This window comes from Hippocampus bargibanti, linkage group LG12, assembly GCF_051943395.1.
Source record: "Hippocampus bargibanti isolate YZ-2025 linkage group LG12, ASM5194339v1, whole genome shotgun sequence".
NCBI lineage: Eukaryota > Metazoa > Chordata > Actinopteri > Syngnathiformes > Syngnathidae > Hippocampus > Hippocampus bargibanti.
In genome coordinates, this window is record NC_142745.1 from 7,381,927 (window position 1) to 7,407,530 (window position 25,604).

The following is a 25,604-nucleotide window of genomic DNA, read 5'->3' on the forward strand; positions in this document are numbered from 1 at the left end:
ATATATACATTTTCCAAATATAAGGCAAACCATAATATAAGACGCGACACTACTTCTTCTACAGGGGGAAATTGAGTCGTTGCTAGAACTGTTGTGGCTCAACATTACTTCACATATAAGGCACTGTGTATATGGCGCAAGGAAATCTTTTGAAGAAAACTAAGGCTTTTGGGAGCACCCTATACACTGTAAAATGCTGTAGTAATTGAAATATTGGCTTGATAAAAGAAATAATAAGAAGAGGGGTTTGAATAGTAGTTAAGTCACTGCTTAACAAAAGGCCCAGAGGAACCCCCACTGTTGCGGTATTACCTTCATGCACACTCCCAGCAGTGCAGTTTTCATCAACTCCAGCTTGACATATTTTAGTTGACAGAAACTCATTGGGTATGCTGGCTCCATTTTCTGCACAGAAGGTGGCAACAAACGTGAGCTAGCAGGAATGGAAACCACAGGCATGGTACCGTTCCGAGGAGAATTTTAAGACTATCTTCACTCAATGTCGTATTGGGAATGCGATCCACTTCCAGGATGAAGTCATCTTTGAAGAAAATATAACCGACAATGGAGAACAAGTAGACCAGGATGAGCGCGAGCACGGCGGTCAACACGATGGAACGTCCGTTGCGAGTCACGCTCTTGATGACATTCAGCAAGGTCTCTTCTCGATACACCAGATCAAACAACTACAAAAGAAAACGTGAAATATCAGTTGGAAGAAGAAAAAAAAACATTTTGTGTCAATGTGTCCGATGTAAATTTTCAATTAAACCATCCAAAAATGGAAAAGGTGACGGAAAGCCACAATTAGATACTGTTCTTATGCATACGGTTTTCCTTATGGTTTAGCAACGTCTACATTTCTCCAAAGAGTGAGGTATTAAAACGAAGTCTTCTATATGCATCGGTGTGCAGTGTGCGTCCTCACCAGCAAACTGTAGAAGAAGACATGAACAAACACCCCGAGGCTGCAGATGAGCAAGTAGATGAAGTGGTAGAGGAACTCAAAGTCCATCACCATGGCTTTGTAGCCCCGACTGAAGGTGCCGCGGTTGCCCAAAAAACTCATCAGGAAGATGATTTTATTGCACACCTGGATTAAAGATAGTATTGGTTATAATACCAATGATTTAATGAAAGGATGTATGCCGACTTTATCTTGTTTCATGACATAGTGTCACTCAAAGCTTTTTACAATCAAGACAATCGTAATGACCTCAGTCAGGAACAACGAGCTGTAAAAGTATAACATTTAAAAAAGAAAAAAATAGAGTGGCCTTGTGAGTAGAAAACAAAGAAAACAATATATGACACAATTTGAATGCTAAAAAAAGTATTTTTATAGTGAAATATCAAGCACTTGTCACCACTCTGCTGCGGGTGCATCTGCAAAATGCATGAAGCCAGACCCTGCTAAGAAATGTATCATCTTGTGCACTGGTGTCAAAGTCAAGGCTCTGGGGCCAAATGTGGTACTCCACATCATTTTATTCGGCCCGCGAAAGCAAATTAAACTTGTGAAATTACATGATGCTTGCTAAAGTCCGAAACAAAATTTCAAATTGTTCCACGCAAACCACAATAATAGCCATTCTTTTTAACTTCAGATTTGAAAAATATTTATTCAATATAATGTGGCCCGCGGCAAAAAAATGACTTCGACACCCTTGATCTAGTAGTTCATAAAATAATAATAATAATAATAATACATTTTATTTCAAGCGCCTTTCAAAACACCCAAGGACACTTTACAATAAAAACAATAGAACACAGCACATAACAATAAAACCATAAGTAAAATGATAAATAATAAAATAGCAGAGAGAATTAGACACTGAAAGCAATTTTAAACAAATGGGTTTTGAGATGAGCCTTGAAAATAGGGAGGGAGTCAATATTACGGATGTTGGGTGGGAGTGAATTCCAGAGTTTGGGAGCAGAGCGGCTGAAAGCTCTGCATCCCATCGTGGTGAGACGGATAAAGTACCTTTTTATCCGTGGGGGAAATGCAGAAAATAATTGCTCAATGGCGTAAGGATGGCAGACGACTCACATTGAAGGCCCCAAGCAGGAACAGAGTCGGTTCCAGGCCAACTGAGAAGATGAGGCGGAGGATTGTGACGATGACAAGGGCTCGGATACCCAGCGGTTGGGGCATGATGATGACAATAAGGAGAGTTGCCAACACTCCCATCCACAGCAAAGCAGACAGGTGAGTGTCCAACATTCCTAGAAGGGATTCATGCCAACTTAATTGCCAAACTGCTGACTTGCTTCCAAAGCAAACTCCCAGTGTGAATTAAATATGCAAGAGTCATCACAACGAAATGTTGACATTGCAAGTTTGCAGCTTGAAACTTGAATGGTTTAACACATGAAACCGGATTTTACCTCGTAGGAAACCCAGAGGCCTTCATTAGCGGGAATGAACTCGACAAGACTCGCTTACGTAATACCTAAACGGAGTTGATGGTACGATACATACATTTTGTTTAAGAGCGCTTGAGCGTGCGAGATGGGCTTTTTATTGAGAGACGACACGACACATCGCCACATGAGGCGGGTCTGCATTGCACAAAGAAACGGGGGAAATGGGGCATTTCTGAAGGAAATAAAAAATGGAAAAGCAGATTGGTCAACCCCCCTTTTCCATCCCTTTCCCAAATTCTTTCCTCCTTCCTTGGCTATCTTGGCCGCCTTCACCCTCCTCTCGTTCTCTCTCCCTCCCAACCCATGTAGAGCTCATGTGACAGGTGCCACTTACATAACAGCCATCTCTAAAAATACTTTCATCGGGACAGAACAGGGAGCGTCATTTACATATACGGTATTCGTAATGACATTTGCTGCGCATTACGCTTTTCTTGATGAGACAGGAAGTTGTTTAGATTCAAATTTCAGAGGCATCAATTAAATTGTCAGCCAAGAATGCGGCAAGCCCGCAGCGCCTGCACACGGGTTACATTAAGCCAAGCGGTTTGTCAAAAAGCCAGTCAGGCACGCAAGTACGGATGTACTCTATGTATATATGTGCGGCAGGAGAACACGGTGACCTAGATCTCCTGCTGTTATAACTTCATTGTAAAAGCCAGTCGCAAAGGAGGACAGATTGTTTGCACGATATAGGTGTGCCTTGGTGTGACGTGGATCAAGAGGGCAAAGGCCAAAGTGCCATAAAAATGCTCATTAAAACCGAGTGAGGGTATATTGCCGTTTCACGTGATGCTTGGTGTGAAGGGGTGAAGTGGGGAAAACGGTAAGACGTTACTCATGCTCTCTCTTGAATGGAAATCAAAACAAAATACAGACTCCGGCATTCACACTTCCAAAGATGACGACTCCTTGGTGACTCAAAGCGGTCTGGAAAGTCATCTGAAGGGAACAAGTTTGTCTGTGTGCAAAGGGTGGGTCTCAAACAAAGACACGGCTATTCGCAGGGCGCCGCCTCTTTAATTCCTGGTCAGGTGATACAAGTCAGCAGATCAGAACTTGAGGGCAAAAGCAGATCAGTGGGTCAAGTGCTCAGGAGGATTCATTTCTGGAGTCTTTCTCTGTGGGTGGCGAAACTAAAGCGATTTGGGAACAAGGAAACTGTTTTTTTGATGTTTGGATTTGGAAAAGGATTTCATAGAAAAAAACACTTTGCAGTGAGATAATGCTGAATTGTCATTTCTCATGATGAGAGCGGCCTGTGGTAGAAAATGCATGCTGCTAAGCCACCGTCCTTCCTGTTTTGCATTATTGAGCACATAACCTCTGTGTGACCCTGGATTGTGGCCAAAAGTGAATTTTCAAAGCTTCTTTAAATTCACATTACCGCGTCGATTTACCAGATGTGGCCTACATGACTTATTTTACGTGTCAAGGAATACAAAATAACATCCTCTGTGACGTTTGACCGGGTCAGGTGGTCACACTCCGGTTTATGCCTGTGTATGACTGACCTCCATGTATCCCCTCCAACGGGTAGAAAAAGCAGACGAGCAGGTTCATGAGCACAGCCAGATTGAAGGAAACGTTGCTCCAAACGGAAATATTTCTGGAACACCAGTACAACACTGGCTGGGCTGAGAAAGAGAAAATGTTGATTGGATTAGTCTATTATTATTATTATTATTATTATTATTATTACAGTGGAGAAATTTACATTTCACAGCAGCAAGGTTATGGAAGGAAGAGGAAAGGAAATGAAGAAGTAGAAAAACAACATACAGAAGCTGCTGGAAAGGCAGCCACTCTTGCGGCGCCATCTTGAAGTCAAAAGAACAAACAAAAACATGAGAATAACTAACTAAATATGACAACACAAAGACACAGAAGTCATTCAATCTTAAACACATTCTGCACTCTTTGTTGTATGAAGCAATTCTAGATGAAAGAGGAGAGGATCAAAGCGTCCTTTTCACCAGTGGATAAGGGAGGTCATGGCGAAATGAGCACCTCTGCTAATGCATCGGCGCTCTGCGCTGACGCTCCTTTATGAGTTGAATACCTCAAATTAAACCAACTGTGAATAAAAGTTATTCTTTTGTCTCTGCCAGATCTGACTTTGGCCTTTCACACTTCACATGAGTGACAGTAAGCATATGATGCAAATGCGTAACCCAGGAAGAATTTAACCTGGAGCACATCAGGTTACATTTTTACCAACTCGCCCACAGCTGTCCCATCAAGGTGCTAAAGGACAATTTGTTGTGACTTAAAAAAATGCAAATTTCCTCATTGTGGGTCTTGTAAAGTTTTTTTAATCTTATCTTTCTAATCTTGAAAAAAGTTACAAAATGTAACGACACATAATAAGTGATGGCGTTAAATATCAGGACCGCTAGAAATTGAATTCCAGCATTAAGTGGAATGACGATGGGACACATGTAATTTTATCTCGCATTGGTGTGACAGACAAGCACAGCTTTGTGTGCGTGGTATGCGGTCTTTAATGTGGATTTGAAATGTGACTGCGTGGGCGCAGGCCTGCTGTGTTTGTATGTTGTTGAAAATATGCAAGCAGCATGACAGTAATGATTCATAAGGTTACGGTACAACTACGCTGCAGCACAGAGAATTTGGAAAGTCCCCGTTTTAATTTTAGGACGGGAGAAATACGTATATGCATAATACGCATGCACATAGAGAGACGGCCTGTTCAGACTTGCATGGAAAATAGAAATGATCGAAGTTCAACACCCTAACATCCGTTTTTTATTCCGCAAGTTGCACCTCTTTGAGCGAAAGCACACGATCATGTAGGAGGAAATCAAATAGACAAATGTAACGCAACATGACAGTTGGATTGGAACAGACAAATTTCCCAGAAACATGAGCATGTGATTCGTTTAACACCCTTCCCAAAATTAAGTTTGAACTTCCTCAGACATGCACCACTGAAAACATCAGATGTCGCCATAATTTCACAGCGGAAAAGGCACAATATCATCCTTTGTCAGAATAACATTGATGAAACAATTTTTCAATTAATAATAAAACACATCTCCTTATTTGTCATAGAGTGGTACTTTTTTTTAACATTGTGCCAGATGGGCTCACATCTGGCACAATTAAATAAATAAGTACCATATTTTCAGGTGTATAAGGAGCACTCAAAAGCCTTAATTTTCTTCAAAAAATTACCCTGCGCCTTATATGTGAAGTAATATTGAGCCTCAGCAGGTCTCGCAACTACTGTCGGCAGCTGCCGAGTAGTGCGTAACCCCAGCCTCTATTGTAGCGCCTTGTAATGTGGTGTGCCCGATATATGGAAAACTTTTTTCATTCAGTGAAGGTGCGCCTTATCGTCCGGTGCGCCTTATATATGGAAAAAGTTTGAAAATATGCCATTCATTGGGGGTGCGCCTTACACTCCAATGCGCCTTATACATCGGAAAATACGGTAATATTTTCTATACAGCGAAGGTGTCACTAATTTTTTTGCCGCCGACCACATTGTACTTGCAGTTTCCTCTCGAGAGCTGTTATGAATTTGGGGAAGCCATTATACACATTACATTAATCCCCTCCACATATTACATATAAAACACACAAATTAATGAATGTCATTTTCAAATTTGAAATAAAAAATAATGAGTTATTGTAGTTTACATGGAACAATTTGAAATTTTGGTTTGGACCTTAGAAAGCATCATGGAATTTCACAAGTTGAATTTGCTTTTGCGGGCCGAATAAAATGATATGGTGGGCCAGGTTTGGCCCCCAGGCCTTGGCTTTGACACCTGTGCTATACAGTGTAGCAAAGTTGAATGTGATGATTCATAGCTAGCTTTGTTAGCTGCTAACATCAAGCTACTTTATACCTCGAAGCTTCTTCTGCCAATTCATCTCACTGAAGAGGTCCTCTGCTCGCAGGAAGAAATCGTTGATCTTACTGCCTTGCTCATCTCTCTCTGTGGTGTAGTAGACCCGAAGCTTGGACTCGGAGGTCAAGAATTCACAGATGTTGGGCACCGGGAACACAATTTCTTCCATAGTGCGGTCCTGGCGCACAATCTAGAGGCAAGAGTGTTTACAATCGGCATCTATGAGTCAATCGCTCCTCGTTGCGTGTTTTCTGACCTCGATCTGAGCAGTGTGGTTGGCGTAAAACTCCAAAGACTCATCTCCATCGCTGGTGGTTCCTCCGGGTTTTAACATGATGGACAGTTCCTTATTGTGACGTGCCAGCTATGTGCATAAAAAAAACAGAAAGTAGTAAGGGGAGAATATTTTGTTTGTAAACATACCGTGACAATCGCGGGATTCGCCGTCATTCAATCACACCTGGTGAGCCAAGATATAAATGTTGTGTCCCACATTTCTGGGAGATGCTGCATCATGTTCCTCATCATCCCCATCTTCCTCCTCCTCCTTTGTGTCTTCGAATTCCACCTCTCCCTGCAGATAGGCTTTTTTGATCACCTCCACCTGGAAAGACACATTTCCAGAAGAATGACTTGCACTTTTGCTGTTGAGATGAGAACTGTTGCATTTGTGATTTAAAAAAATTAACCAAAAATCTGTGAGAAGAATATTTTGTAACTTGCTCACAAGCTCTTTAGGTCTCATATTGTACAGGATCCTCTCAGCATTCTCGCTGTCATGACGGCTCTCCATAATGGCGAGCAGCAGCTTGGAAGCATTGTTCTAAGAGGAAGAACCAGTTTTTATAAAGTTGTATAGACATCGAATTTATATCAAAGTAGAACATTATTCCTTCACTCGACTTTCACCGCGGCTGCTAACTCACTTTCAGCTCCAATACCAAATCCATCCGCTTCTTTCCAAGTGGGTTGATGTCATTAAGGATCAGAGCAATGATTATGTCAATGCCGTTGGATTCGTGAGTGGCAATGCAATTCTAAGAAATAAAAGATTGCATATTGGTAGAAATCATATCATGGAAAAGTGTGCCACCACTGCTAAACGTTTGTTGTCTACCTGGTTTTCATGGCAAGGACCTTGGCAGTATTCCGTGAGACTCTCAAGAGTTTGGTTGATAAGGGCGACGTTCTTTTCGTTGATGTACAGCCCTAACAAGCCTAAACCTCCTGTGGTGCTGCCGCAGATGCAGTCCAAGAACTGAAGGGTCTCACATACCAGGTTGTAGTTATTCTTATGGTTTTGACAGCGAAGGAAATTCTGATGAGATAAAAGTACCATATTTTCCGGTGTTAAAGGTGCACCCAAAGGCCTGGATTTTTTTCCCAAAGATGACCCTGCGCCTAATACACCGGTGCGTCTTATATGTGAAATCATATTGAGCCACAACAGGTCTCGCAGTCACCGACTCCATTTCCCCCTGTAAAAGAAGTAGTGCGCAACCAGCCTATATTGCAGTGCCTTATAATGTGGTGTGCCTTATACTTGGAAAACTTTTATATATTTAGATATTCTATTTTGAAGAAAAAAATCAGTCATTGAAGATGCGCCTTATAGTCCGGTGCGCCTTATATATGGAAAAAGTTTGAAAATACGCAATTCAATTGGGGTGCACCTTATACTCTGGTAGGCCTGATACACTAGAAAATACGGTAGTTTAGGCTGGTCAACTGGTTTGAGTACGACTAATGAAAGACACAGTACACCCCCCACCCCCCCAAAAATACATCACAAAAATCTGCTGTTTTTAACTTCTAATTAATATGAATAATATATAAAATTAACTAGATAAATTCCAAAACCAATTCCAAATTTTTTTTTTGCCTGTGCCATGAAAGGCAGCCCCTTTTCACACCACAAGGGATAAAATATATAATTCACAAGAAAAGTCAGAGGAGGCTGAAATGATTACCATCACCGTCATTATAATTATCGCATTACCATAATGTCAGGTGGAACCGTTCCAAGCCATTACTAAGAAAGGTCTAGAGCAGGGGTGTCAGTCATTTTTTGCCGCGGGCCACATTGTAGTTATGGTTTCCTCTCGAGGGCCGTTATGAATTTGGGGAACCCATTAGAATGTTTAAATCCCTTCAAATATTACATATAGAGCACACAGCAAATTAATGAATAACTCGTTTTCAAATCTGAAGCCAAGAATAATGACTTTTATTGTGGTTGACAACCAAAAATATGAAATTTTGGCTCAGATTTTAGCAATCATCATGGAATTTAACAAGTTTGATTTGCTTTCGCGGGCCAAAAAAAATGATGTGGCGGGCCGGATTTGGCCCGCGGGCCTTGACTTTGAACCTGTGGTCTAGAGCATTTGAGAGGAAGCAGGTGAATGAAATGCCAATTCAAAGGAGGACAAGCTGTCGGGAGTGAGTGCACACTGCTCAACATATCGAAAATGCAGCCCGGAGGGACCAACCTGGAGGTCACGGTTGTGATTCTCACAAAGTAGCTGCAGGAAACGAAGGATGGGCTGCATGATAACGATGACGTAGCTCATTTCTCCTTCGTCCTGATTCTTGTCCCCGGCGCTTGGTTGGCCATCTGCGGAGGTGAAGTGGTCCTCTGGGTCAGCCTCCCGACGATAAGAGTTAAAAGCTTTCTTGGTGGCAGACGAGGCCTCAAGTAGTTGATCCCGCACTTCTTCTGTCATGACGACTGATGATTCTCTTGCTGAACAAACAGAGCTGTTTCAATTATCTTTGATGTGTGGGCTCATTTGTCAGCGTTTAAAATTTTGTTCGGGTTACGTACAAACATTAGAGCCCCAATACATAAGTATTTTATGGTAAAATGAAGATTTTAAAATAATATTGAGAGTACTCATGTTGTAATTTTTTTAGGCTTTTTGTAGGTTTCTATTTTTTTGATAACTCCATTCAAACGGGTAACCACAAACCTTTTTTGCGGACTGGGGTGTCTTTGTCCTGGTTATCGTAATCTCTCTTCCGATTACCGAGATCACTGGTGTTTACTGTCACTGTCGCTTTGATCTCCAGCTGCGCCAGCTTCATGCGGTCGTAAAAAACACGAAAGAACTTTTCGGACTTTTTATCCTCTGTCAGGCGGCAGAAGAATGAACGCTGGACATACAACATAGTGAAAGCATCAAAAAGTTACCAATTTGAGGACAACCAAAATTGTGCAGCTGGGAAAAGCTCCAACACTAACGAGGACAAGCAATACAGAAAATGAATCGATAATCTCCAATGGTAAAATCAAACAAGTGACGATGACTGATTATCATTGGTTTTGTTGAACGATTTCTGAACATTAATTTTGATCATTGTTCAAGAAAAAGTAATGTGATTTTTTTTTTTTTGCAAAGGCCTTATTTCTATACACACATATATACATACACTATAGAGACATTTTAATATATACATATATATATATATAGTGTTTGAAATAGCGTTTGCCCGGTGGCCCGGGGCGTACAACTTTTACGTCGGGCGTACAACTTTCAAAACGTCTCGGCCCGGATGACCGACAACTTCTTCAAGAAAAAAAAGTGTTTTTTTTTTCAAATCAAACGTTATCATCGTGTTTTCTTCAATAAACCAAAAGCCACAAACAAAATTCTACGAGCCATGTGGACTCCACTTTTTCAGCGGCTTTCAAAACTCTGAAGTACACTTTTCAGTCAGGGTGTAGTCAGAGCAGGCTTCTGATTGGCTACTGGTGCTGAGTATGCAAATTGCCAAACGAATGTTCGTTTTGACTACACCCTGACGAAAAGCGTACTTCAGAGTTTTGAAAGCCGCTGAGAAAGTGGAGTCCACGTAGTTTTGAGCAGACAACACAACGCAAACGTTACATTGTACACCATGACGACAAACAACAACTGAACCAAAATCTTCAGCAAGGTATATTTACCATAAATTAGGCAAGGGGGCATTTGTGGTTGGTACTTCCTTAATTAAAAAAAAAACATTTAAACTTCGCAACAATTTTTTTATTTTTTTGGGCGATTAGACGTCTTTATGTGTAAAAAATCGGGCAGGCAACTTTATGGCTGGGCTGAGTTGTTCACTAACGTTTCGTTTTGTCATGAGTTTCAGACACTGATATATATATATATAGGAATGGGATCATGTAGAATTAGAGCACTACTACATCATGTACAGTTGTCATGCACCGGCTTGCCCACTCGACTGTTGTTTTGATTATATAATCTTTCTTATCTGTGTATCACCCTTTGCAAAGGCCGACTCACCAAAAAAAAAAAAAAAACGACATATGAGGGAGAAGCCTTTACCTACTTACACAGAAAAACAGACGGTGGGGAACAGGGAAAAAGAGTCCAGAGATGAAAACCAAGACAGAAGGAATTGGAAAATAAAAATCTGAGGAAATTCAGATGACTGAAAGAGGGGAAGAGACACAGAATACTCTGTTAGACAGTATCTGGGCCAGTGAGGGTTATGTAACTGTTTGTCTTTTCAGGTTAGATGCAAAACCGGGCTACTGGAAGAGCCAAAATGGAAAAAAACACCCAAAAAAGACAAAAATCAAGACTTCGTTTCAAGCATGTGCTCATCAAATAACCTTGTGCAATGGTTTTCCGTAAAACATTCTTTAAAACAGAGCGTGACCAATTCGGTACGAATACAAACAATTGTTAAGTCAACCTAAAGTTACAGCTAAATTCAAATCTCTTGTGTCACCAACTAAACACTGAGCTATGCGATAGCGCCCTGAAGCAGATTCCACAGGCCCATGCCCCACCCCATCTGAGGCCTCCACCACTAAGCAGGATCTCTCCTGCACGTACGCACCATCAACACTCAGATAGCAGACTAAGAAGGGAGGGGGGAGGTAGAGTTGCCAAGCTAGCCCGTCATCCAATAAACAACCCCAATGACGGAGGGTGGCGAACGATTGTCGGCACCTAACACCTCGCTCACATCTTGCAGCATGTCTGGTGGAGCTGATGAGAGGGAGAATAGCCTTCCCTGCTTATTATCATTTGGCAGCTGTAGTGGGGTGAATGAGGCAAAGGGGAGTGGGGGTCCGTTTGGCATCGAGTGAACCAGAGTGTGCAGAGACAGAAGCACGCACCATGATAACTCCCCAACCCAACCGAGCCACATAAACCCGTTAAAATTACATAAGTCACACACACACATACTTTGCTTTCCAGCACAAGCACACACAAGCAAGAAGGCGCAAACTTCATTTACAGACACCCGTAAAAGTAGGTCAGCCGTCTCCGGCAACAGGCACATGCCCATGTTGAAAAGACACACCCACATGTCACACAGGCGCTCAGAAACACTGAAGCCCTTGCCAACGTTATGTAATCATATTTGCGTGTTAATGTCACCGTAGGAATCAACCATGTACAGTCAAGTATGTGGGCGTTCCCGGCCGGGACTGGCTGGCACAACACTTCAGTCAGGGCAACCGACTTAGAAGGGTGTGAAATAAATTTCATTTGACTGATGATGTTTGGAGAGGCATACATACCTCATTTGAGAGATCCTTAATTCATTAGTTTTTATTTGCACCGGATTTGAGGCGCACCATCAATGAATGAAAAAGGTTTTCCAAACATATTATATAAATATATACGTTTTCCAAATATAAGGAACACCACATTATAAGGTGCTACAGTAGAGGCTGGGGTTTCACACTACTTCTTCTGCAGGGGGAAATGGAGTCGGTGGCTGCATACAGTAGTTGTGAGATCTGTTGTGGCGCAATATTACTTCATATATAAGGCACACTTGCTAATTGATTGATTTTGTAATTTATCTATTTTTTATATTATTCATACTCATTAAAAACTAAAAACAGCAGTTTTTTTTTTTTTTTTTTGGGGGGGGGGGGTTACTGTGTCTTCCATTAGCAGTACTGAAACCGGTTGACAAGCCTAAACTACCGTATTTTCTGGTGTGTAAGCGCACCAGAGTATAAGGCGCACCCCCAATGAATGGTATATTTCCAAACTTTTTTCCGTATATAAGGCACACCGGATTATAAGGCGCACCATCATTTCTAAAGTTTTCCAAACATAATGTATATCAATTTTACAAATATAGGACACACCACATTATAAGGTGCTACAGTAGTGGCTGAGGTTACAAACTACTTTTTCTACAGAAGAAAATGGAGTTGGTGGCTGCTGACAGGAATTGCAAAATCTGTTGTGGCTCAAAATCACTTCACATATAAGGCGCACCAACGTTCAAGGTGCAGGGTCATCTTTTCATGAATATGAAGGCCTTTGGGTGTGCCTTCCGGAAAATACGGTAATACCTTTGTCGTCAAAACCACCAGAAAAAAAAACCCATTCCTTTCACGGCTTCTTCAGAAAGCCAAAATAAACTGCTCCATATAATGTATGTATGGAAAAGTCATTGCTACATTTACCTTTGCCATCCAATTATAGTCCCCGTATTAGTAGGACGACTATTTCGCACTGGTAGAGCAGCCGTCTCTTACTCGTAACAGTTTTGTCACTACTGCCTTCCACTGTTGCATTACACTGGTGCACCTTAATAGAACCAATTCAGGCAATGAGTCGGACAACCACATGTTACTCGTGAGGAAATAATGCGCAATAGTTGATTGCATGTTACTAGCATGACAACCAACGTGATAAAATTATACAAGCTAACATCTAGCACTTCACCAGCCGTACCGCAGAAGTAGTAGACAGTTGTTAACTTGCATAGTTTCGCCTCCCCACATAATTTTCGTTATTCTAAAAATATGTCCAAGTTTTCCTACTCGTGTGCAAAAACGTTCTCCAGTAGCAAAAGGCGACAGTGGAAAACATGATGTTAGTAAGACACTCTCTGCTAGCGCCGATGAGAAGCGTACCAATATGTGGACCTCAAACAGAATATGAAAGATATTGAAAAAAAAGTGCCAATGGCTTTCCATACAAGGCACTGCGCGACTAACTCTTGCACAGCAACCCCATCTGTGTTTGCATATTAATGACTAGGACACCCCAATGAGGAGATGACGTGATGGATGAAGTAACAGTGATCAAGGAGAGGTTGGCAAAAGCTCATAGCAGAAAAGGATGGTAAAAAAGAGGGGAGGGGGGCGGTTGAGCGGGACAAACATCCCAGCTCCCGCCTTCTCCAGTGTTGGGTAAACACAGTCTGTCTGTATCCATGGAGACGCACCCTGATTGGAAGGAGGCGGAGAGGAGAGCTGCAAGGTGGAGGCAGTCCGCTGAAAAACAAGGTCATAGCGCTTCCCTTTCTCTCCTTCCGCTCTGCGACTTGGCATCAACAAAGGGATGTTATGTAACAGCTATTTATACTCCCTACCAACCTCCCCCCCTTCACGCAGCGCCACATGCAAACCAAATTGAGCTGCTCCCTTCTCCTTCGCCTCTATCACCCATCTCATCATATTTATACAATGAGAGCACAACTGTTATTTTTCTCAGGGACTTTGAACAACACGAGTGAGCACACACCTGCGGTGCGTGTTGTTTGCCAGATGGAAAAAGGAATGGAAAAGGAATTGTAATTTGTCACAACAACATAGCTGACAATCCAGGAAATGATCTAAACAAGTGTGAAAAAGTGTTCAGCGCACTAGTATATTCCAAGTTTTGAATGAAAGCACCCAGGCTAGTAGTTTACTTCGGTGTGATTTGAAGATCGTAAATAGTTAACCGTGTTAAAAGAAGCGCAAGTCGACAGGTCAAATGAAACCAAAGGTTAACTTGGGTTAACAAAAATTGCAAGGTTTCATTGTGTTAGGTAACGCGCCAGGAAGCTCCAGTTACTCTTCAAATCCTCTACTGTGTTCCACCCCAAGTGCCCGCACCCTCTCTCCCCACTGCCCCACATCCGGAGGCCCAGCATGACCCAATTTAGGTCGACAAGAAAAGTCAAGGGAGCGGGATGGAATGTTTTGAAGGCTGAGACATTCCTCATTGTTCAATCACACAGGCTTTATGTAACAACCCAATCACGTGATGCAGCTCTGCCGCAGCCGTGGGAAGCAAAAGCATTATCTGCACCGCGGCGGCTTCCTTGCTGTAATCTGATTATGCTAGGCACATGATTGCACAACAGCCCCTCGATGGGCAGACTGATCACAAGACACATATCAACGTTTTCCAAATATAAGAAACACCACATTATAAGGTGCTACAGTAGAGGCTGGAGTTTCACACTACTTCTTCTGCAGGGGGAAATGGAGTCGGTGGCTGCATACAGTAGTTGTGAGATCTGTTGTGGCGCATTATTACTTCATATATAAGGCACACTTGCTAATTGATTGATTTTGTAATTTATCTATTTTTTATATTATTCATACTAATTAAAAACTAAAAACAGTAGGGTTTTTTTGGTTTACTGTGTTTACTTTGAGATACTAATTGGAAAAAACTACCTGGGATGGGTGTAAGCGCACCAGAGTATAACTTATGTAATGTACATGTGCAGCTACGCTGGCACACTGACCCATATACTCATAAAACCATGCATTATTCTACAGATCGAGCAGTGAAAACCTAGACGAACTGTCTTCATTTGATTGTACCGCCGCATTGGGCAATTCACTTGTTGGTTGGGTTTTTCATCCTGACCTGGATGGTGGTGTTTCCGCCCTCCAGCAAAGCAATAGCTAGGAGAATGCTTTCCTGGAAAACTCTGTCACTGGTGGTGTTCATGATGAGGTCAATCACCAGATCAGAGGCTCCTTCTTTGTCCAGGTGGCACTGCACCTCCGTTAGGCTCATTTCCCCACGACTCAGGCCCCTAGGGTACCCTAGCACTATAAAACAGTGAGGGTCAACATGGGAGAAGTAGCGGGGTACAAAAACAGCCATGTGACTGCAATAAGAGAACAATATACAATACACAATAGCACAATTTGATTTAAATCTACAATAAGAGCTGTCCCAAGAAATGAGGAAACCATGATCTGTTTTAATTCATACTGTTGTCAAAAATGTCAAGAGTTTTAATTAATATCTTGCTGTATCTTATTTAAAGCAGGAGACTCATACACTTTTACCAGTTCACAATGAATCGTCATGTTTCAAGATATCATTAATTTCAGATGTGCCCCTGAAGCCCTTCAAAGGATAAGCAATATTAAAAAAACTGACTGATTAAGGGTTTTTATGAGACTCACACACAATAAGGTTATGTATCTATCTATCTAGAATATCAGCCCGGTAGCACTAGCTAACGAGATAAATAGATAGCTAGCTATCTAGTCATAACACATGCGTGAGAATACTATCCTAAAATATTTTTGCAACAAGTCGAACGTACATCTCCACAGGTTTCACCATATTTGCTGATTGACTGGTCGTCACAATGTACAAGTAATACGCCCAAGTAGAATTGATTGTTTGGAATAAACTGTCAATATTAGCTTATTGTCAACGTCCAAAACGAGTCATCAGAACATCAATTGAAATGGTGCATCATACACGTCATGTTTCAGAGCCCCCTACGATCTCAAAAAAGAGGGAAAGAGGAACTGCTTTGGTATTTTCAGTAATACAATGACTGTGTTATCAAACTATGATAACTCTGCGGTGCTGGTCACGCTCAAAGGGCAGGTTCGTGCACAACGCAACACAAAGCGATAAAAGATCTGAATCAGACAGAGAGAGCCCCATCCTTGCCTAATATACAGAGAGATGTTTGTTTTACTACGACATGAGGCATATATATTTGTCCTAAGGATAAGGAAAGATTCCAGATGGACTTCATCCGCTCATGCTGTCACGACTGACCAATCGGACCACTGGAGGTGAAATCAATGTTTTCAGTGGTCTGCGTAAAAGTCACGAGAATGTGCATTCAGCGTCAATGCTCGGCACCTGTCTGTTTTTTGCTAGGTCCGACGGGGCTGAGGGGGCCACTTCCGAATGACGCCAAGCTGTCCCTCCGCCCACCACTCCGATGGAAGTTGCCATAGTAACGGTTCACCAGAATCTGCCTCAGTGCCTCGCCCTATCAGAGGAAAAGGAGAAAAAAAATGCAATGACTTGACTGCAGCCATGTGGCAGGAGGGGTGGTTACGTAACGGGACAGTCATCATCCGTTTTGTGCGGCGGACCTTTATCAGAACACAATATGATTGTCATCAAAGTGTGCAGGCTCTTTATCTGGCAGGAATTCTCTCAAATGTTTTAATATGAGCCAAAGCCACCCAATGAGCGAAAACTGTGATAGTTATCGTCAGTGACCCAGCCTAATGACATTTGAGGAGACCGCATCCTAAAGCAAGACACAATGCCAAGTCTCTCACACTGTGACTCATCAAGCAGTAAAGCGGCGCAACTTTGCCGTTGTTATGGCAACGGCAGGCCAGAGATACCTGACAAGACCTCCGACGAGACGGCGTGACGGAAATGAAACGAAGGTGGATGCGTGTGTGTGATTACGTGACAAATCTGCCAAACTGTGTGGTCCTGGAGAAGGTATTACACAACATCTGCTCTACAAGGGCAGGATAAAATTTGGTCGTTAAGAAAATTATGCATTTATTACTTTTTTAAGCAGGAATTTGTCACACTTGAAGAATCAAACGAGTGAAAACCAATACATCATATTATGACTTTTTCCAGCTAACATTGATAATCAGGATCCAGATTTCATAGAACTTCTTTTATGTATTATCCTCAAGTTTTATCAGTGTCCTGCTGCAAAATCGCCGTGCTGCAGTTGAAATTGATACTTGCTGACTTGACTCAAGCTGTAGTGCAGCTGCTGACTTTCACAAACTTGTCTCATGATTGTGTTTTGCTGTTGGGTCTGCCCGACCTCTTCCTTTCTGTGAAAAGTAATTGGTTATGGTTGATAGCGCCTTCACAACAAGTCCTTTATTTGAAGCGTATCTTAAAAAGGAGCTGCCAACGCACAGAATGTCCTCACCTAAATGTCTGCATAAATCAATCTTATGCAGTCATACAGTGATAGATAGGCATCCTGCTACGGATAAATGCACATACCCTTTTCTGGTCCTCCAACAACTTCTCAGGCTGGTTCTGATCCAGCTGTTGAGTGCAGTGATGGGTGTTAGGCCAAACGGATGCAAGCAGAGAGGTTTAACATTCATGCATCAAGTTAAAAGACACAGCACAACAAAATGAAACCCATGCAAAAGGCCACGCAAAGGTCTGTTGAGAGGGAATTGTCATGCTTTTGTTACCGGAAATTACATCTGACATTGCTAATGTACAGGAAGGTATACATAACTCATTCACTGCCATTCTGGAATTTAATTGGGAATTGAAAAGTGTGACGTGAAGAGCCATTCCCAAATTCGTTCAGGTTTTGTTTTTTCTTGCCAGGAGTGCCGATAAAGCACTGGCCAGACCTCTGGCAATATTTTTCCCTTCCACAAGAGGACAGCATTTGCCTTTGGTCCATGGTCGCACTTTGTTGCAGCTTTAGCTGTTTTTAAAGTGCTATATAAATCAATATGTATGTACTGTATTGTATTTAATACAGATGCCCCCACTTCAAACTCAGATAACTCCAGACCCATATAATTTAGGAATTAACATTTTTTTCTGATGAAAGAAGAGAGTAAGATTTCTTATGATGCATTGAATGTTTATGTAGTCCTATAACTCAATATTTTGTGGGAATTTGAGTGAAAATGACAAAAAATGTGGCAGTGAATAAGTTAAAAATCAGTCACCATAACTCTACTTTCCAGCCCAGAACTCACCAGCTTTCAAGCCATTTAGACTCACGTATGATATGCAATTGCTCACACGAATAAACTGCCATTGATAATTATTAGATCAGGGGAAACATGTTTTAGTTTGACCCACACTAGCATCTCCTTTCATGAACCACCTTTGCATGTCCTTGTTTGCACAAGAAATGAAGCCTGCTCTTATGTTACTATGGCAAAAGCACAGCGGGGGGAGGAAAAAGAAAAAAAAACGGGTCTGATGTATGAAAAGCTAACACTTGAGTTATAGAATAAAAACAATCATTGACTAAAACCACATCATATATTGAAATCAAGGCTGAGTAAATACAGTGATGATTCATAATAACAAAGTTCAGATCATGGGTGGATGGAGGTATGGAGTTTTTCAACATTATTTGTTCTTTAAAAGCTCATGGAGAGAGAGGAGTCAGAGCACCTTGAGGTATGATTACTTACATTGTGTACAATAAGATAGCTCAAAGTGCTAAGAGGCAATGCTCATAAGTAGTTATGTCAAAAAGGCAGGGGTAAGGGGGTGGGGGGTACGTGAGAGGTTGAAAGGGTTAGAGTTACATAATCAATCCAAAAGGAACCAGGTCACTAAACCAGTGACACGGAGCTGCTTACAGCGGCCATCTGTCACGAAAACACAATAGTAGAAAGAAAGATAACACTGACACTTTCACAACTCAACTTGTCAGTCAAAATCGAAGTCAGGAGCCAATGATGACGGACATGAGTGTTGTGTTTTCTTGTGTTTTGCCTTGAAAGAGCTCAACTATATGCTATTAAAAATTGTCAGCGTGTTGTAGGACATCACACAAAATATTGATGTCTTATGGCGCTTCATGGACTTTATATTTGTTATTCCATACTAGTGAAATTATTTTACTCCTTTCAGGGATGGCGGTTACTATAGTAGACAGCTTATCATGTTATCAGGTTATCATTCTTGGTGCATGTAACAGTTAATGATCTGAGCTCTTTATCTTCATAACTATAATTAATACTCGTGTTTGATAATGCGTCTGTAAAATATCAATGGGCATTTTTCATCCAAATTCACATCAAGCTCCAAATTGTAAAACAATTAACAGACACCCACCAAAAAAAGTGGGCGCTCAGGACATTTATCACACGATAACAAAGGACAAAAAAAACAATGCAAGCTACACTATCAACTAATTATTTAATTCCCGAATAGCTTGTTAAATCATTCGCTGCCATTCCCGAATTTATTTGGGAATTGAAAAGTGTGACGTGGAGCGCCATTCCCGAATTTGTTCGGGGTGTGGTTTTTCGTGCCGATAAAGCGCTGGTCAGACCCTGGCAATGTTTTTTTCCCCTTTAATGACGATTCATGAGCATTTGCCTTTTGTCCATGTTAGCGTTTTGTTACAGTTTTAGCTGTTGTTAAAGCGGTGGATACATCAATATGCATGTATTGTATTTTGTACAACCACCCCCATTTCAAGCTAAGATAATTCCAAACCAATATTATTTAGGAATTAACTCTTTTTTTGTGATAAAAGATGAGAGTAGAAGGTTTCTTACGCTGTATTGAATGTTTATGTAGTCTTAAAGGACAACCGACGTCTCCGGACAAGTTGTGTCCATAATTTGCAAAATGGCTCCAAATGACTTCTACTGAGCGTATTTTACAAAGATGCCACCGCATATAGCTATATTTTACGTTTTAAGACTCGCGCTGAATATTCAGGAAGTCTTGTTTTTGAGTTGGTGACGAGTCCGTACATGACGTCACTAAAGGACCGTCCTTCACCGTAAAAAAAGCCGCATTGTAGCGGTCCTTCACTCAATCACTTTAAAACTCAATATTCTGTGGGCCCTGCAATTTGAGTGAAAATGACAAAAACCCTGGCACTGGAGTGGTCACATTTTTTGCCCATGTCTGGCAGTGAATTAGTTAATATTGTTGTTACGGCGAAATATAGTTTGGGCTCCTGAGCGAGGTAATATTCAAAACTACTGCAAATGAACTGGATCTTTCTCATGCAAACAAAGTGCAGAAACTATCAACGATTCTACATGCGCCACATTAAACCCAGAAGCAGCAAATGCAGCAAAGTCGTATTCAGTTGACGGTCGCAAGTCTGACCGCATTCACCACCGAGTAACCCCTCACAGCTGCCACATTCACTCTGACTGCATCACATTCTACAAAACTGGAAATTCCCCGGGACAAACCCCTTGGTTACAATCACAACTCTTGAGTTCATCAAAATGACGTACAGTGTATGTGGCAAGCACGTACGCCGAATTCTACAGAATACGCCTCTGAAAGTACCGAAACAAAAGCATCTTTGTATGCTCGAGTTGGTCGCAGTGGTGGGACACAGAAGCACTGGTGTTGATCACCAAGGCTGCTTCTTCCAGGCATTGCAGCTGTCCTGCGCCATTAAAGCCATTGTGAATAAATCAACCTCATGTGGCAATATCTTATAAAAAATGAAAAACAGATCCCATGAAATGTTCGACAGGGGGAAGAGAGGTGAAAGGCATGAAGCATGACTTAGTCTAAATGAGGGCTTGCGTAATAAGACCGTGATCAGGCAGGCACTCATGCACGCACGCACACACACGCACAGGCACATGCACTCTACGTGAAGAGGCAAACTTCGGTTTACTTATATAAGACTAGGAGTCCATGTCCCTGACATTTAGCAATGGAGTAAGTCCACCACTAATGTTGCTCCTGCCTTTGATGATTCGACGCTTATTGCGACATCGCTCTGAATCAGCTTTGTAAACAAACGCTCCAGAAATCTTTTATTCCTTTTATAGTCAATGTTACTCGTTATATCCTTATTCATTCACACACTTCTTTCCTCATATTTTATGTTGCATCAGAAAAGTTCCGGGACTTGTGTCAGAATGACAAAGCTTTTACTTTGAAAGTAATTGCCCCTGAGTTGACAAATTTTCTCTGCCGTGCCTTCATGCACTCCTGACTTACACCCACACTCAGTGGCGTGGTATTCATTCGATTGTGCAGGGGTACTAATGTTGTGACTGGCGAGTAGGCGACATGCATGTGTGTGTGGATGGGAGGATGCCGGGAGAATTTAGAATACTGTCGTTAACTCATTCACTGCCAGACATGTGCAAAAATGTGTCCACTCCAATGCCAGGGTTTTTGTGATCCTCTCGTGAATTCCAGCATCCACAGAATATTGAGTTTTAGGACAACATAAATATTCAATGCAGCACAAGAAACCTTAGACTCTCTTCTTTCATCAGTAAAAAAATAGTTAATTCCTAAATTATGTGGCTCTGGAGTTAGATGACATTGAAATGAGGGTGGCTGTTCAACATGCAGTGCAGTACATATATATTGGTTTATATAGTGCTTTAACCTGAACCTGGAACCTGAAACAAAGCACTAACATGGCAAAAACGGAAATGCTGTCACCTTGTGGAAAAGAAAAAAATATACAGAGGCCATGGCCAGCGCTTTATCAGTACCCAAGCATGAAAAAACAAAACCCGAATTAATTCGGAAATGGCGCTCTACGTCATATTTTCAATTCCCGAATAAATTCATGAATGGCAGTGAATGAGTGAAATATAGACTTGTGTCACGGGTTAATAGTGTGCCGCGTTGGAAACGAAGATACTTCAAATATGCAGACTGACACATGGAGGGACAAATATGTTTTGGCACCACTGCCATTTTTATGTCAGGGACAAGACATACAACACATGACAGGTGTGCATGTGTTGGGATTGGGTGAGAGAATGTGTCTGTGTGTGTGCAGCGGAGTGGGGGCTGGCAAAAGGGGTACTCTCATGTGTGCAATCGATATGCCCCCCTCTAACCCTGTACACTCTTACAAACCCATTTTTAGACACGTGCGCACACACCCACAAAGACCCACAGCATGGGTAAATGGCTGCTGCGCACTTTTATCCTCCACAATTACAGCTAAAGGTCACAAAGCAGCGGAGGGGCTCAGTTCCAGGAAAGAGTGGGGGGAAAAAAAGGCCGGGTTCTTATGTAACCTCAGCACAGAGTTGGAAGGGACCCAGGAATCGCGCAGTTTGCAGGGAGGGAAACTAGGACACAGCCTCAATGACTGCCACTGTCGTCACAGTTCCGCACAACTCATTAATACGTGCATATGCACGCACGCACGCACGCACGCACGCACGCACGCACACACACACACACACACACACACACACACACACACACACACACACACACACACACACACACACACACACACACACACACACACACACACACACACACACTATGGTCACAGTGTCCCCTATCGGCACCGAGAGCACATACAATACATGTAAGAAACAGCATAAACATAGGTGAAAGTTGGCAAGTGAAACTAAAGTGAAAAGTAAAACATAGGAGCACTTTGAATTACATCGCTTAAATGTTTGTTTAAAATTAGGCTTGAATGGGGTGTGGTTTTTAGTAATACTATTTTGTATGTCAGCTACTTTGCTTGATAATATTTTGTACCTATGACTATGGATGACTCATATTCAATCAAAGTGGCATGCGCCGGCCTATGCGTCTGTTTACACAAGAGTAAAATGATGTAATTAAAAATCAACATTGCGTAAAAACAGGTGTGAATGAGAAAAAATGCTCATGTGATTGTTGAGGCGATGCTGTGGTAGATAAACCACCCAAAAAAGTAACTGTGTTTTCTGCTCAGGCTACATTGAAGCTCTTTGCTGACAACACACAGCTTCAGCAGCAGCAGCTACAGGCGCTACAGATATAACAGAAGCTACAACAACCAAGGACACAAACAAAAAAAAACAAAAAAAAAAAAAGAAGTGACCTTAGGCAAATCCATCTCATCATCAAAGGCCCTGAGCTGAAAGAAAGCAGAAGGTTTGTGGAGTTAGATAACTGGCCACGAAGCACAAGATGAGGTCAACAACACAGCGTGACATGTTAGTTAAGTGAGCAATGTGGACACACATTCAGTCTAATTCAGTAGCTCATAAAAGATGAGCTGTGAATGCATGCTGATTACATTTGTCACATTTGGCCTGCAAAGCGAACTGAAAAAAAATCCTCACATGTGACAAAGATTGAAGGAGAGAAAGTCTTCAAAATAGGGCAAAAAATTATATGACCTTGTTATAAATGATATTTTGGAACACAGTAAGCTTTTTAGAAATACCTCTATACCTTCAATTAATGAAAAAACACACACCTGCGTAGAAGGCGCAGGGTCATTATTTAAAAGAAAATCAAGGCTTTTGGGTGTGCCCTATACTCAGAAAAATACAGTAATATAAAATGATGAAATTACTGGTACCCTTTCAGCACAGTTTTTCCAATTACTTTGAAAAAAATGAGGAAAAAAATTAATACAATTCAACCGAACTATTCAATTTTGTTTAGTATCTGAATAACAGAGTGAGAGAGATAAATAGCATGCATTTTTCAGTGTTTTTCACGGATAGTTCCGGCAAATAAAAAAAGTCAAGAACTATAATGCCTAGGTCTTCTCAAAATACAACAAACCATCCATACAATAACTTACTTTCTTTCCACCCCTTTGCAAACAATTTCGCCTTTGGTGACGACCTGTGCTCCACTTGTCATTAGAAAATGTTTAAAACCGTCAATTTGATGTTCCTTGATGCTTTTTGTGACAAAGTGACAGCGTTTTTACGGTACCTGTATGTATTTGCGTGAAACCCAATATGACCAGATTTACACATACACAGATAAATCTCACTGCCCACTTTATTCGGTACACAGGTACACTCTAAGACCCAATAAAATACATTTAACTTAAACTCAAAAGTAAATAAATAAATATTCCAGATTTTTCAAAAGCCGATAGACAGGAATGTCCAATAAATTTGTCATCTCCTACCTTCTCACCATAACCACGGTCTTTAGTCATCATCTCGCGAAGTGTTTGTAGAACTTTAATGCAAAGTCTCTCCTCATTTTCCTCCAGCAGCTGCTTGGTATGTTTGATCAGCCTACACAAGTATATTCATGTACTGTATATCTTTTATTTGTACCGACATCATAATAGCTAGTTATGAATGTCTTACTTGCAGATGAAACCGCCGCTTTCACATTTTTTGCGCGAGTCTGTGTTTTCTGGGAAAAGGAGCTCAGGCCGGTGTAACACATCCACAAGGACAGACAATTCGGCTTGGACCAACGGACGCAGGCGGTCCTCCAATGCTGAAACGATGTCCTACATCTCACAGAAGCAACGTTAGCACATGCTTGATTATGAGTAAACTAATCGACATGTTGTACCTGCAGCCGTTCAATAATATTCCTGTAGTCCCGTGAAGCCGTCACCACAGAGTCTCTGCGGGCGGCGTTTCGAGCAGACAGTCTCCAGCTCATTGCAGTCTTCTGCACAATGTTGTTGGATTTCACAAACAAATTGTTCACTTGGTGATCAAGGTCCACAGGAATGGCGATGGCTCTGCCTTTGGCTGAGAGTGACACACAAATCCAAGAAGTGAGCTCAACAAAAGTATTAACTTGAAACAAGCGAATACACTGCAGGTAGCTGCGCAGGCTGAATATATAGAAGGGCTTTAATGAATGCTAATTACCGACATCTGAGAGGACTTTGATACAATTCTCCACAGAGCCTTTCTGGACGGGGAACAACCAGTTGCAGTGGTAGACCCTGAATACCGCCTGCAATAGTTGCACAAAGACTGGCTGTCTGGTCTGCGGAAGAGAAGCAATACACTCTGATCAGTAAACATGTTATTTTTGTCACTCCGCACCAATAATAGTGACCATTACAATAATCATGGCTACTCACACGATGGTAGAAAAACTGTCCAATCAACATGCACACTCGGCAAATCGCTTTCTCTAAAACAGTAATCTCTATCCTCAGCAGTATAGGCGTGCTCCACCCTTATTAAACTAAATAAATAAGTATTTTTCCAAATAGAGAAGCATAAGTCAAGTCAACACATTTAAATCTTAAGGCATGCCCGTATTTGCTAGAGAGCAGAACTCATAGTGATTGACTTTGTTATTACATAAGATCACTTCAGTGGACAGCACAGTTCTGATCTCAACATCATAGTGGGGCAATTCAGTTACAATTACACGAGGGGCAACCGTAGGCAAGAACCAAGCCATACTTACATTTTGACTGATGGCCGCCTGAAGCACGACATAGACATTAATAGACCGGAGGTTATGCAACTGTCATTAAGTGAGTGAAAAACATAAATCTAATCTCGCAGCCAGACCGTCTCATGTTAGCCATGCTTCCCGGAAAAGTCATTCGCCCCTCTTAATTATAGACACCTGAGACTCAGAGGAACAGGAGAGCACGGGATATGTCTCACAGCTTGAGCAGGATGCTCCATGGGTGAGCGCAGGATTTTGTATTTCACTATGTACTAAACTAAATAAATCAAATGATGTTAAATTCAAAAAGTTGTTTCGAAACTACCCACTTGACCCATGTGTACGCCTGTGTTTGTCCAGTGAGATATTTACTCTCTTTTTCATTTAGAAATAAATGAGTGAAAATATTCTCACACGTTTA

At 41.6% G+C, this 25,604-nt stretch overlaps 1 protein-coding gene across 2 annotated transcripts in view; it reads right to left on the reverse strand.

Annotated features, from left to right (window-relative positions):
* Positions 1–25,604, reverse strand: part of LOC148890258 (inositol 1,4,5-trisphosphate-gated calcium channel ITPR1) — a 60,069-nt gene that overhangs the window by 11,545 nt on the left and 22,920 nt on the right. The window contains exons 35-55 of one of the 2 annotated variants that reach the window (XM_089011090.1): positions 24,643–24,763; positions 24,335–24,519; positions 24,121–24,269; positions 23,934–24,045; positions 22,881–22,916; positions 17,333–17,377; positions 16,199–16,331; positions 14,948–15,135; positions 9,284–9,467; positions 8,804–9,057; positions 7,429–7,629; positions 7,238–7,348; positions 7,039–7,134; positions 6,772–6,915; positions 6,568–6,675; positions 6,309–6,501; positions 3,945–4,067; positions 2,054–2,229; positions 929–1,093; positions 497–686; positions 313–405 (exon numbers count right to left, since the gene is read on the reverse strand). In XM_089011090.1, coding sequence (XP_088867216.1) covers positions 313–405; positions 497–686; positions 929–1,093; positions 2,054–2,229; positions 3,945–4,067; positions 6,309–6,501; positions 6,568–6,675; positions 6,772–6,915; positions 7,039–7,134; positions 7,238–7,348; positions 7,429–7,629; positions 8,804–9,057; positions 9,284–9,467; positions 14,948–15,135; positions 16,199–16,331; positions 17,333–17,377; positions 22,881–22,916; positions 23,934–24,045; positions 24,121–24,269; positions 24,335–24,519; positions 24,643–24,763 — 3,007 coding nt within the window. The remainder of the gene's footprint in view (positions 1–312; positions 406–496; positions 687–928; positions 1,094–2,053; positions 2,230–3,944; positions 4,068–6,308; positions 6,502–6,567; positions 6,676–6,771; positions 6,916–7,038; positions 7,135–7,237; positions 7,349–7,428; positions 7,630–8,803; positions 9,058–9,283; positions 9,468–14,947; positions 15,136–16,198; positions 16,332–17,332; positions 17,378–22,880; positions 22,917–23,933; positions 24,046–24,120; positions 24,270–24,334; positions 24,520–24,642; positions 24,764–25,604) is intronic. The other variant, XM_089011091.1, reaches the window with a different exon arrangement.